General features: G+C 46.2%; 1 protein-coding gene across 5 annotated transcripts in view; it reads left to right on the plus strand.

Moving 5' to 3' along the window:
• The window catches only part of LOC131366854 (trichohyalin-like), a 74,644-nt gene that overhangs the window by 15,010 nt on the left and 47,300 nt on the right, over window positions 1-12,334 (plus strand). For 4 of the 5 annotated variants that reach the window (XM_058411781.1, XM_058411782.1, XM_058411779.1 and 1 more), the window contains exons 11-22: window positions 2,151-2,302; window positions 2,593-2,647; window positions 2,746-2,814; window positions 2,897-2,974; window positions 5,800-5,951; window positions 6,242-6,296; window positions 6,395-6,463; window positions 6,546-6,623; window positions 9,449-9,600; window positions 9,891-9,945; window positions 10,044-10,112; window positions 10,195-10,272. In XM_058411781.1, coding sequence (XP_058267764.1) covers window positions 2,151-2,302; window positions 2,593-2,647; window positions 2,746-2,814; window positions 2,897-2,974; window positions 5,800-5,951; window positions 6,242-6,296; window positions 6,395-6,463; window positions 6,546-6,623; window positions 9,449-9,600; window positions 9,891-9,945; window positions 10,044-10,112; window positions 10,195-10,272 — 1,062 coding nt within the window. The remainder of the gene's footprint in view (window positions 1-2,150; window positions 2,303-2,592; window positions 2,648-2,745; window positions 2,815-2,896; window positions 2,975-5,799; window positions 5,952-6,241; window positions 6,297-6,394; window positions 6,464-6,545; window positions 6,624-9,448; window positions 9,601-9,890; window positions 9,946-10,043; window positions 10,113-10,194; window positions 10,273-12,334) is intronic. The other variant, XM_058411783.1, reaches the window with a different exon arrangement.

The raw sequence follows: 12,334 nt of genomic DNA on the forward strand, positions 1-12,334 counted from the left end.
AACTGCCCTACATCTTGTGAATGGTACAGTGACAAGCCAATACTACCTGAATAACATCATTAATCCAGTCATTGTGCCCCTGCATGAACAACACAGGCCTAATTTCATCTTCATGGACGACAATGCTCCAGCTCATCGAGGTCGCATCATTAGGGAATGGCTGCTGGAGGCTGGGGTACCTCAAATGGAGTGGCCTGCACTTTCTCCAGACTTGAATCCCATAAAAAACCTAGCTGAGTCGCCGTGTAGAGGCTCATAACCCTGCACCCCAGAACCTCAATGACCTGAGGGCCGCCCTTCAAGAAGAGTGGAATGCCATGCCTCAGCAGACAAGAAGTCGACTCATGAACAGCATGAGACGTCGTGGTCAAGCTGCTTGATGGTCAAGGGCACATGACAAATTATTGAGACATTGAGATTTTTTGTTGTGGTATACCCACCACTGTTGTTGGCTTTTGTTTCAATAAATTGTTTGAGATGAGGAAATCAACATTGCATGCTTCTACTTAAATGCTCTACTTTTATGATATAATATCATTGTAGTGTGAACTTTTTCATACATTTTCCATAAATTTCGCCCAAAAGCTTTTTGTGAGTAGTGTATATACATATTCTATATACATATTATACCATACCTTATTATATATATGTTTTATTTATATTTTATTTTACCTACTGTAAAAATTGTAGTTTTTATATTTTATCCTTTTCTTTTTCTGTCCTTATTCCTTTTTTCCTCAAAACAGTCCTGTAAGCATTTCACTGCATATCATACTGTGTATGATTATTTATGTAACAAATAAAATTTGAATTTGATTTTTTTATTTTAGATGCTGCCCTGGTGCTGCTGTGTCTCCAGGGCATCTGTGTACTCAATCATAGAGATGCTGTGCTTCCCCATATGAGGTCTCTAGGCCTCAGGTTGAACCCAGAGAAATGTGTGCTTTCTCCTTCTCAGAGAACCACCTTGTTGGGGGTAGTTTGGGCCTCCACCATGATGCAGACATGTCTGTTTCCTAAATGCTATTCAGCTAAGCCAAAGTCTCTCTGTCACCGAGACACAAAGAGTGCACCACCTCTTGGTGGCAGCAGCCAATGTTATGCCCTTGGGTCTGCTTCACATGAGGCCATTCCAGCTCTGGCTCAGGGGTGTGGGCTTTCATCCCTGCAGGCATCCCCTCAGGGTCATGAGGCTTATACAGCGTGGGCTACGTACCCTTCTTATGTGAAAAGACCCCCATTCTTGACCTTGGGTCCTGCTCTAGGAGAATGTCATCATCACAAGACTCTTTAAACAGACTCTTCACTTTTGGGCTGGGGAGCGGTCATGGATGGCTGCCCTGCCCAGGGTCACTGGGAGGGCCCTTATTTCTCATGGCACATAAAGTTCCTGTACTACCTATATCATCAGGGCGGTCTGCATTCGCACCCTCTGTTCAGGTTAGTGTAGCAGGTTCTGCTCTGGACACAGACCAGGTTTCTCTCGCTGAGAGCGATTTTCATCCCAGGGCATGTAAATCAGGATGCAGACTTTCTGTTGAGGCAGGCGCTGAGGCCTGGGGAATGGGGGTCTCTACCCGCAGGTGGTGGAGTGCATTTGGCAGATTTTTATCTGGCATGTCCAAGGATACATCCTGGATACATCCCCAAGGTGCCCAGGATGGCAGGTCACTCTGGTCATCTCCCAGGCCTTCTGTCATCTGCCAAATGAGTCGGCGGCATGAGAAGCTGCACTGGTAAGGGCCCAGAGAACTTATTTCCACCGCTCAAGCTTGTGGTGTAAGTCCTCTTCCCTGTTTGTCTGCTTTGGGAGCTGGAACAAGGGCAAGGTCTTTTTTTCCAAGCAGCGCCTGGTGCACAGGCTAGTAGAGGCCATTCCCCAGGCCAATTATGCCTATGAGGTCCCTAAAAGGGAACTGCAGAAAGTACCGTATGTAACCCCAGGCATCCCCTCATGTTTAAAAGTTTACTCCAAGAAATACTAGTGTCCTGACATGAGGTTCATCAAATTTAGTGTTTAACACCACTAGGGCTTTTACTACGGCAACTCAGTTAACTGGCAACAGACAGAAACCAAGCAGTTCCACATGAAATGAGTACAGGATGGTGTGATTGGGTTTTCTTTGTATTTCTCTGCATCTCTTCACTAGAAAGAGGAACAAACTCGCCGTCAGCAGGAGAGAAAAAAAGCAGAGGAGGAACGACAGAGATTGGAGAAAGAGAGAATAGAACAGGAGGAGAGAGAGACGGCTGAGAGAGAGAGACGGCTGAAAGAGAGAGCCAAACAGATCGATCAGCTGAGGTGACTACTCAAATCATCACACCACTCAGATCATCATACCACTCAGATCATCACACCAATCAGATCATCACAACAATCAGATCATCACACCACTCAAATCATCACACCAATCAGATCATCACACCAATCAGATCATCAGACCAATCAGATCATCACATTAATCAGATCACTGAAAAACAACATGATTAATTCTAACAGAGTGGAAAAGAAAGAGTGAAGTGAAATGTGGTTGTTGATGTTAGTGTTTGTTTTCTCTCTAGTGAAGGTTTTATTTCTCTCGTCTCTCACAGATTGTTAGAGAAGAGACAGGAAAACCAACTTCAAAATCAGCAGCGACAGGAACCGGTAAAGAACCAAATCTCAGAAAATCAATAAAGTGCTCAATGTGTTAATGTTAATGACCGAGTGCTTAAGGTCTGAACATCTGAAATGGATTCATTCAGGTGGAGCAAGAACTTCAGGCTGCTCAGTGGAAAGGAATAAGAAGTTCCAGATCTGTTCAGGAAGCCAATGTGAGTAAACAAATGAAATGCAGTGTTCATCATGTGATGGAGAGTAAAATTAAACATGTTTAATGTGTGTGTGTTTCTGCAGGGTTTAAAGTATCGTAAAACCAGTGCTTTAGAGGAAATTAATGGCATTGACAGGGAAGCTTTCTGGGCTCAGTCGGAGGTAAGAGAACAGTCGTGCATTTCAGTGCTGGCTTTAAACACACTATTGTTGAATCTCACTAATGACTCAGAGGTGTGTATTACCTACAACTCACTTGTACATGGGCAGTACAAGAGCAGGTGTGTGTAGGTGGAGTGGATTGTTCACACAATACTGGACCAACAGGAACAATATAGCTGAAAAAACAAATAATATAAGATTCATACAATCTTCAGTCTGTATGTCGTATTGTTTTACTAAATTAATGCTGCTTTGTCATTGCCATGTGCTCCTCCATGCCATGGTATCGAGGTCCTGGGGGCCCATATGTTTTTCCCAGCCATCTCTAATTATTCAGCCATTGTGGGGCTCAAGGAATACGAGTATATGGCCATGCCTAGGGTTGAAGACACACTCGCAAGCTATCCCTCTCCTACATCAGCTGCATGGAAGAAGCCCGTGTTTTCCTCTAAGCCATGTAGAGCCACCAGAGCCCTTGTGGGGAAGGCCTACACAGCAACAAGTCAAACCAGTGTGGCCCTGTACACCATGGCATTCTGGCAGGCCTACCTGGCTGACCTGCTGAAAGAGCTCGAGCATAGCGAGGGGTTTAACTCTGAAGCAATTTTTTAGCTCTGCTGAGCCAAAGATCTCACACTCTGTGCCACATAGCAGTCAACCCACACAAAAATAAATTTTATAGCTGCACTATTTGGCACTGAGAGGCATTTGTGGCTTAATTTAATGGGGATTGAGGACAAAGATAAGTCCTGTCTCCTAGACACCCTAATGCCACCAAAGGGCCTGATCGCCAACACAGTGAATACCATCTAGGGTTAGTGAATAAGTTTAAAGTCTAGGGAGGCCAGTCAGAGTACCCAGGCCTGTCAGGTGAGAGAGGACCATGGGTCTGTCACTGCCTCTGGCATTTCAGGGGTCAGTAGAGTCTGTCCTCACTCCCTTTTCTTGCACAATTCTGTCGTGGAACCTTCTGCCAGGTGTGTCTCAGTGGGACCTGGAAACGGTAGAAAAAAGGATCCAGTTTGCCTCCTGCCCTCCTCCGTTTCAAGGTGTGTTGCCCACTGTCATTGCTGTCATTGCTCTAGTTTGCTGAACACCAAACCACATTCCTCCAAGTGGAACTCTCACTTTTCAGAAAAGGGGCCATAGAACACGATCCCCACCCAGATTGAGAATCAGGCATTTTTACCTGCCATTTTGTCATTCAAAAAAAGATGGGGGGGTCACATTCAATTTCAGACCTGCGGGGTCTAAACTGTGTGCTGATAAGCTTCAATTTCAAGATGCTCATGCTCAAACTTATTGTGTCACAGATCAGGTCTGAGGATTGCTTTGTGATGACAGACCTCAAAGACATATATTTTCAAATAGGCACTCTGCCAGAGCACAGGAAGTTCCTCAGGTCATTTTTGGGGGCAAAGTGTACCAGTATTGTGTTCTTCCTTTTGGTCTAGCCCTATCGACATTTATGAAGTGCATAGATGCTGCCCTGGTGCTGCTGTGTCTCCAGGGCATCCGTGTACTCAATTACCTTGATGACTGGCCCATATAAGGTCTCTAGGCCTCAGGTTGAACCCAGATAAATATGTGCTTTCTCCTTCTCAGAGAACCACCTTCTTCTAGGTAGTTTGGGACTCTACAATGATGCAGACATGTCTGTTTCCTACTCAGGTGGCTTCCATCCTGTCAGAAGTAAAAGCTATTCAGCTAGGCCAAAGTCTCTCTGTCGCCGAGACACAGAGAGTGCATAGCCTCATGGTGGCAGCAGCCAACATATGCTCTTTTGTCTGCTTCACATGAGGCCATTCCAGCTCTGGCTCAGGGGTGTGGGCTTTCATCCCTGCAGGCATCCCCTCAGGGTCATGAGGCTTATGCAGTGTGGGCTTCATACCCTTCTTGTGTAAAAAGACCCCCATTCTTGACCTTGGGTGCTGCTCTAGGAGAGTGTCATCATCACAAGACTCTTTCAACAGACTCTTCACTTTCGAGCTGGGGAGCGGTCATGGACGGCTGCCCTGCCCAGGGTCACTGGGAGGGCCCTTATCTCTCATGGCACATAAAGTTCCTGTACTACCTATATCATCAGGGCGGTCTGCATTCGCACCCTCTGTTCAGGTTAGTGTAGCAGGTTCTGCTCTGGACACAGACCAGGTTTCTCTCGCTGAGAGCGATTTTCATCCCAGGGCATGTAAATCAGGATGCAGACTTTCTGTTGAGGCAGGCGCTGAGGCCTGGGGAATGGGGGTCTCTACCCGCAGGTGGTGGAGTGCATTTGGCAGATTTTTATCTGGCATGTCCAAGGATACATCCTGGATACATCCCCAAGGTGCCCAGGATGGCAGGTCACTCTGGTCATCTCCCAGGCCTTCTGTCATCTGCCAAATGAGTCGGCGGCATGAGAAGCTGCACTGGTAAGGGCCCAGAGAACTTATTTCCACCGCTCAAGCTTGTGGTGTAAGTCCTCTTCCCTGTTTGTCTGCTTTGGGAGCTGGAACAAGGGCAAGGTCTTTTTTTCCAAGCAGCGCCTGGTGCACAGGCTAGTAGAGGCCATTCCCCAGGCCAATTATGCCTATGAGGTCCCTAAAAGGGAACTGCAGAAAGTACCGTATGTAACCCCAGGCATCCCCTCATGTTTAAAAGTTTACTCCAAGAAATACTAGTGTCCTGACATGAGGTTCATCAAATTTAGTGTTTAACACCACTAGGGCTTTTACTACGGCAACTCAGTTAACTGGCAACAGACAGAAACCAAGCAGTTCCACATGAAATGAGTACAGGATGGTGTGATTGGGTTTTCTTTGTATTTCTCTGCATCTCTTCACTAGAAAGAGGAACAAACTCGCCGTCAGCAGGAGAGAAAAAAAGCAGAGGAGGAACGACAGAGATTGGAGAAAGAGAGAATAGAACAGGAGGAGAGAGAGACGGCTGAGAGAGAGAGACGGCTGAAAGAGAGAGCCAAACAGATCGATCAGCTGAGGTGACTACTCAAATCATCACACCACTCAGATCATCATACCACTCAGATCATCACACCAATCAGATCATCACAACAATCAGATCATCACACCACTCAAATCATCACACCAATCAGATCATCACACCAATCAGATCATCAGACCAATCAGATCATCACATTAATCAGATCACTGAAAAACAACATGATTAATTCTAACAGAGTGGAAAAGAAAGAGTGAAGTGAAATGTGGTTGTTGATGTTAGTGTTTGTTTTCTCTCTAGTGAAGGTTTTATTTCTCTCGTCTCTCACAGATTGTTAGAGAAGAGACAGGAAAACCAACTTCAAAATCAGCAGCGACAGGAACCGGTAAAGAACCAAATCTCAGAAAATCAATAAAGTGCTCAATGTGTTAATGTTAATGACCGAGTGCTTAAGGTCTGAACATCTGAAATGGATTCATTCAGGTGGAGCAAGAACTTCAGGCTGCTCAGTGGAAAGGAATAAGAAGTTCCAGATCTGTTCAGGAAGCCAATGTGAGTAAACAAATGAAATGCAGTGTTCATCATGTGATGGAGAGTAAAATTAAACATGTTTAATGTGTGTGTGTTTCTGCAGGGTTTAAAGTATCGTAAAACCAGTGCTTTAGAGGAAATTAATGGCATTGACAGGGAAGCTTTCTGGGCTCAGTCGGAGGTAAGAGAACAGTCGTGCATTTCAGTGCTGGCTTTAAACACACTATTGTTGAATCTCACTAATGACTCAGAGGTGTGTATTACCTACAACTCACTTGTACATGGGCAGTACAAGAGCAGGTGTGTGTAGGTGGAGTGGATTGTTCACACAATACTGGACCAACAGGAACAATATAGCTGAAAAAACAAATAATATAAGATTCATACAATCTTCAGTCTGTATGTCGTATTGTTTTACTAAATTAATGCTGCTTTGTCATTGCCATGTGCTCCTCCATGCCATGGTATCGAGGTCCTGGGGGCCCATATGTTTTTCCCAGCCATCTCTAATTATTCAGCCATTGTGGGGCTCAAGGAATACGAGTATATGGCCATGCCTAGGGTTGAAGACACACTCGCAAGCTATCCCTCTCCTACATCAGCTGCATGGAAGAAGCCCGTGTTTTCCTCTAAGCCATGTAGAGCCACCAGAGCCCTTGTGGGGAAGGCCTACACAGCAACAAGTCAAACCAGTGTGGCCCTGTACACCATGGCATTCTGGCAGGCCTACCTGGCTGACCTGCTGAAAGAGCTCGAGCATAGCGAGGGGTTTAACTCTGAAGCAATTTTTTAGCTCTGCTGAGCCAAAGATCTCACACTCTGTGCCACATAGCAGTCAACCCACACAAAAATAAATTTTATAGCTGCACTATTTGGCACTGAGAGGCATTTGTGGCTTAATTTAATGGGGATTGAGGACAAAGATAAGTCCTGTCTCCTAGACACCCTAATGCCACCAAAGGGCCTGATCGCCAACACAGTGAATACCATCTAGGGTTAGTGAATAAGTTTAAAGTCTAGGGAGGCCAGTCAGAGTACCCAGGCCTGTCAGGTGAGAGAGGACCATGGGTCTGTCACTGCCTCTGGCATTTCAGGGGTCAGTAGAGTCTGTCCTCACTCCCTTTTCTTGCACAATTCTGTCGTGGAACCTTCTGCCAGGTGTGTCTCAGTGGGACCTGGAAACGGTAGAAAAAAGGATCCAGTTTGCCTCCTGCCCTCCTCCGTTTCAAGGTGTGTTGCCCACTGTCATTGCTGTCATTGCTCTAGTTTGCTGAACACCAAACCACATTCCTCCAAGTGGAACTCTCACTTTTCAGAAAAGGGGCCATAGAACACGATCCCCACCCAGATTGAGAATCAGGCATTTTTACCTGCCATTTTGTCATTCAAAAAAAGATGGGGGGGTCACATTCAATTTCAGACCTGCGGGGTCTAAACTGTGTGCTGATAAGCTTCAATTTCAAGATGCTCATGCTCAAACTTATTGTGTCACAGATCAGGTCTGAGGATTGCTTTGTGATGACAGACCTCAAAGACATATATTTTCAAATAGGCACTCTGCCAGAGCACAGGAAGTTCCTCAGGTCATTTTTGGGGGCAAAGTGTACCAGTATTGTGTTCTTCCTTTTGGTCTAGCCCTATCGACATTTATGAAGTGCATAGATGCTGCCCTGGTGCTGCTGTGTCTCCAGGGCATCCGTGTACTCAATTACCTTGATGACTGGCCCATATAAGGTCTCTAGGCCTCAGGTTGAACCCAGATAAATATGTGCTTTCTCCTTCTCAGAGAACCACCTTCTTCTAGGTAGTTTGGGACTCTACAATGATGCAGACATGTCTGTTTCCTACTCAGGTGGCTTCCATCCTGTCAGAAGTAAAAGCTATTCAGCTAGGCCAAAGTCTCTCTGTCGCCGAGACACAGAGAGTGCATAGCCTCATGGTGGCAGCAGCCAACATATGCTCTTTTGTCTGCTTCACATGAGGCCATTCCAGCTCTGGCTCAGGGGTGTGGGCTTTCATCCCTGCAGGCATCCCCTCAGGGTCATGAGGCTTATGCAGTGTGGGCTTCATACCCTTCTTGTGTAAAAAGACCCCCATTCTTGACCTTGGGTGCTGCTCTAGGAGAGTGTCATCATCACAAGACTCTTTCAACAGACTCTTCACTTTCGAGCTGGGGAGCGGTCATGGACGGCTGCCCTGCCCAGGGTCACTGGGAGGGCCCTTATCTCTCATGGCACATAAAGTTCCTGTACTACCTATATCATCAGGGCGGTCTGCATTCGCACCCTCTGTTCAGGTTAGTGTAGCAGGTTCTGCTCTGGACACAGACCAGGTTTCTCTCGCTGAGAGCGATTTTCATCCCAGGGCATGTAAATCAGGATGCAGACTTTCTGTTGAGGCAGGCGCTGAGGCCTGGGGAATGGGGGTCTCTACCCGCAGGTGGTGGAGTGCATTTGGCAGATTTTTATCTGGCATGTCCAAGGATACATCCTGGATACATCCCCAAGGTGCCCAGGATGGCAGGTCACTCTGGTCATCTCCCAGGCCTTCTGTCATCTGCCAAATGAGTCGGCGGCATGAGAAGCTGCACTGGTAAGGGCCCAGAGAACTTATTTCCACCGCTCAAGCTTGTGGTGTAAGTCCTCTTCCCTGTTTGTCTGCTTTGGGAGCTGGAACAAGGGCAAGGTCTTTTTTTCCAAGCAGCGCCTGGTGCACAGGCTAGTAGAGGCCATTCCCCAGGCCAATTATGCCTATGAGGTCCCTAAAAGGGAACTGCAGAAAGTACCGTATGTAACCCCAGGCATCCCCTCATGTTTAAAAGTTTACTCCAAGAAATACTAGTGTCCTGACATGAGGTTCATCAAATTTAGTGTTTAACACCACTAGGGCTTTTACTACGGCAACTCAGTTAACTGGCAACAGACAGAAACCAAGCAGTTCCACATGAAATGAGTACAGGATGGTGTGATTGGGTTTTCTTTGTATTTCTCTGCATCTCTTCACTAGAAAGAGGAACAAACTCGCCGTCAGCAGGAGAGAAAAAAAGCAGAGGAGGAACGACAGAGATTGGAGAAAGAGAGAATAGAACAGGAGGAGAGAGAGACGGCTGAGAGAGAGAGACGGCTGAAAGAGAGAGCCAAACAGATCGATCAGCTGAGGTGACTACTCAAATCATCACACCACTCAGATCATCATACCACTCAGATCATCACACCAATCAGATCATCACAACAATCAGATCATCACACCACTCAAATCATCACACCAATCAGATCATCACACCAATCAGATCATCAGACCAATCAGATCATCACATTAATCAGATCACTGAAAAACAACATGATTAATTCTAACAGAGTGGAAAAGAAAGAGTGAAGTGAAATGTGGTTGTTGATGTTAGTGTTTGTTTTCTCTCTAGTGAAGGTTTTATTTCTCTCGTCTCTCACAGATTGTTAGAGAAGAGACAGGAAAACCAACTTCAAAATCAGCAGCGACAGGAACCGGTAAAGAACCAAATCTCAGAAAATCAATAAAGTGCTCAATGTGTTAATGTTAATGACCGAGTGCTTAAGGTCTGAACATCTGAAATGGATTCATTCAGGTGGAGCAAGAACTTCAGGCTGCTCAGTGGAAAGGAATAAGAAGTTCCAGATCTGTTCAGGAAGCCAATGTGAGTAAACAAATGAAATGCAGTGTTCATCATGTGATGGAGAGTAAAATTAAACATGTTTAATGTGTGTGTGTTTCTGCAGGGTTTAAAGTATCGTAAAACCAGTGCTTTAGAGGAAATTAATGGCATTGACAGGGAAGCTTTCTGGGCTCAGTCGGAGGTAAGAGAACAGTCGTGCATTTCAGTGCTGGCTTTAAACACACTATTGTTGAATCTCACTAATGACTCAGAGGTGTGTATTACCTACAACTCACTTGTACATGGGCAGTACAAGAGCAGGTGTGTGTAGGTGGAGTGGATTGTTCACACAATACTGGACCAACAGGAACAATATAGCTGAAAAAACAAATAATATAAGATTCATACAATCTTCAGTCTGTATGTCGTATTGTTTTACTAAATTAATGCTGCTTTGTCATTGCCATGTGCTCCTCCATGCCATGGTATCGAGGTCCTGGGGGCCCATATGTTTTTCCCAGCCATCTCTAATTATTCAGCCATTGTGGGGCTCAAGGAATACGAGTATATGGCCATGCCTAGGGTTGAAGACACACTCGCAAGCTATCCCTCTCCTACATCAGCTGCATGGAAGAAGCCCGTGTTTTCCTCTAAGCCATGTAGAGCCACCAGAGCCCTTGTGGGGAAGGCCTACACAGCAACAAGTCAAGCCAGTGTGGCCCTGTACACCATGGCATTCTGGCAGGCCTACCTGGCTGACCTGCTAAAAGAGCTCGAGCATAGCGAGGGGTTTAACTCTGAAGCAATTTTTTAGCTCTGCTGAGCCAAAGATCTCACACTCTGTGCCACATAGCAGTCAACCCACACAAAAATAAATTTTATAGCTGCACTATTTGGCACTGAGAGGCATTTGTGGCTTAATTTAATGGGGATTGAGGACAAAGATAAGTCCTGTCTCCTAGACACCCTAATGCCACCAAAGGGCCTGATCGCCAACACAGTGAATACCATCTAGGGTTAGTGAATAAGTTTAAAGTCTAGGGAGGCCAGTCAGAGTACCCAGGCCTGTCAGGTGAGAGAGGACCATGGGTCTGTCACTGCCTCTGGCATTTCAGGGGTCAGTAGAGTCTGTCCTCACTCCCTTTTCTTGCACAATTCTGTCGTGGAACCTTCTGCCAGGTGTGTCTCAGTGGGACCTGGAAACGGTAGAAAAAAGGATCCAGTTTGCCTCCTGCCCTCCTCCGTTTCAAGGTGTGTTGCCCACTGTCATTGCTGTCATTGCTCTAGTTTGCTGAACACCAAACCACATTCCTCCAAGTGGAACTCTCACTTTTCAGAAAAGGGGCCATAGAACACGATCCCCTCCCAGATTGAGAATCAGGCATTTTTACCTGCCATTTTGTCATTCAAAAAAAGATGGGGGGGTCACATTCAATTTCAGACCTGCGGGGTCTAAACTGTGTGCTGATAAGCTTCAATTTCAAGATGCTCATGCTCAAACTTATTGTGTCACAGATCAGGTCTGAGGACTGCTTTGTGATGACAGACCTCAAAGACATATATTTTCAAATAGGCACTCTGCCAGAGCACAGGAAGTTCCTCAGGTCATTTTTGGGGGCAAAGTGTACCAGTATTGTGTTCTTCCTTTTGGTCTAGCCCTATCGACATTTATGAAGTGCATAGATGCTGCCCTGGTGCTGCTGTGTCTCCAGGGCATCCGTGTACTCAATTACCTTGATGACTGGCCCATATAAGGTCTCTAGGCCTCAGGTTGAACCCAGATAAATATGTGCTTTCTCCTTCTCAGAGAACCACCTTCTTCTAGGTAGTTTGGGACTCTACAATGATGCAGACATGTCTGTTTCCTACTCAGGTGGCTTCCATCCTGTCAGAAGTAAAAGCTATTCAGCTAGGCCAAAGTCTCTCTGTCGCCGAGACACAGAGAGTGCATAGCCTCATGGTGGCAGCAGCCAACATATGCTCTTTTGTCTGCTTCACATGAGGCCATTCCAGCTCTGGCTCAGGGGTGTGGGCTTTCATCCCTGCAGGCATCCCCTCAGGGTCATGAGGCTTATGCAGTGTGGGCTTCATACCCTTCTTGTGTAAAAAGACCCCCATTCTTGACCTTGGGTGCTGCTCTAGGAGAGTGTCATCATCACAAGACTCTTTCAACAGACTCTTCACTTTCGAGCTGGGGAGCGGTCATGGACGGCTGCCCTGCCCAGGGTCACTGGGAGGGCCCTTATCTCTCATGGCACATAAAG

This window comes from Hemibagrus wyckioides, linkage group LG16 (genome assembly GCF_019097595.1).
Source record: "Hemibagrus wyckioides isolate EC202008001 linkage group LG16, SWU_Hwy_1.0, whole genome shotgun sequence".
NCBI lineage: Eukaryota > Metazoa > Chordata > Actinopteri > Siluriformes > Bagridae > Hemibagrus > Hemibagrus wyckioides.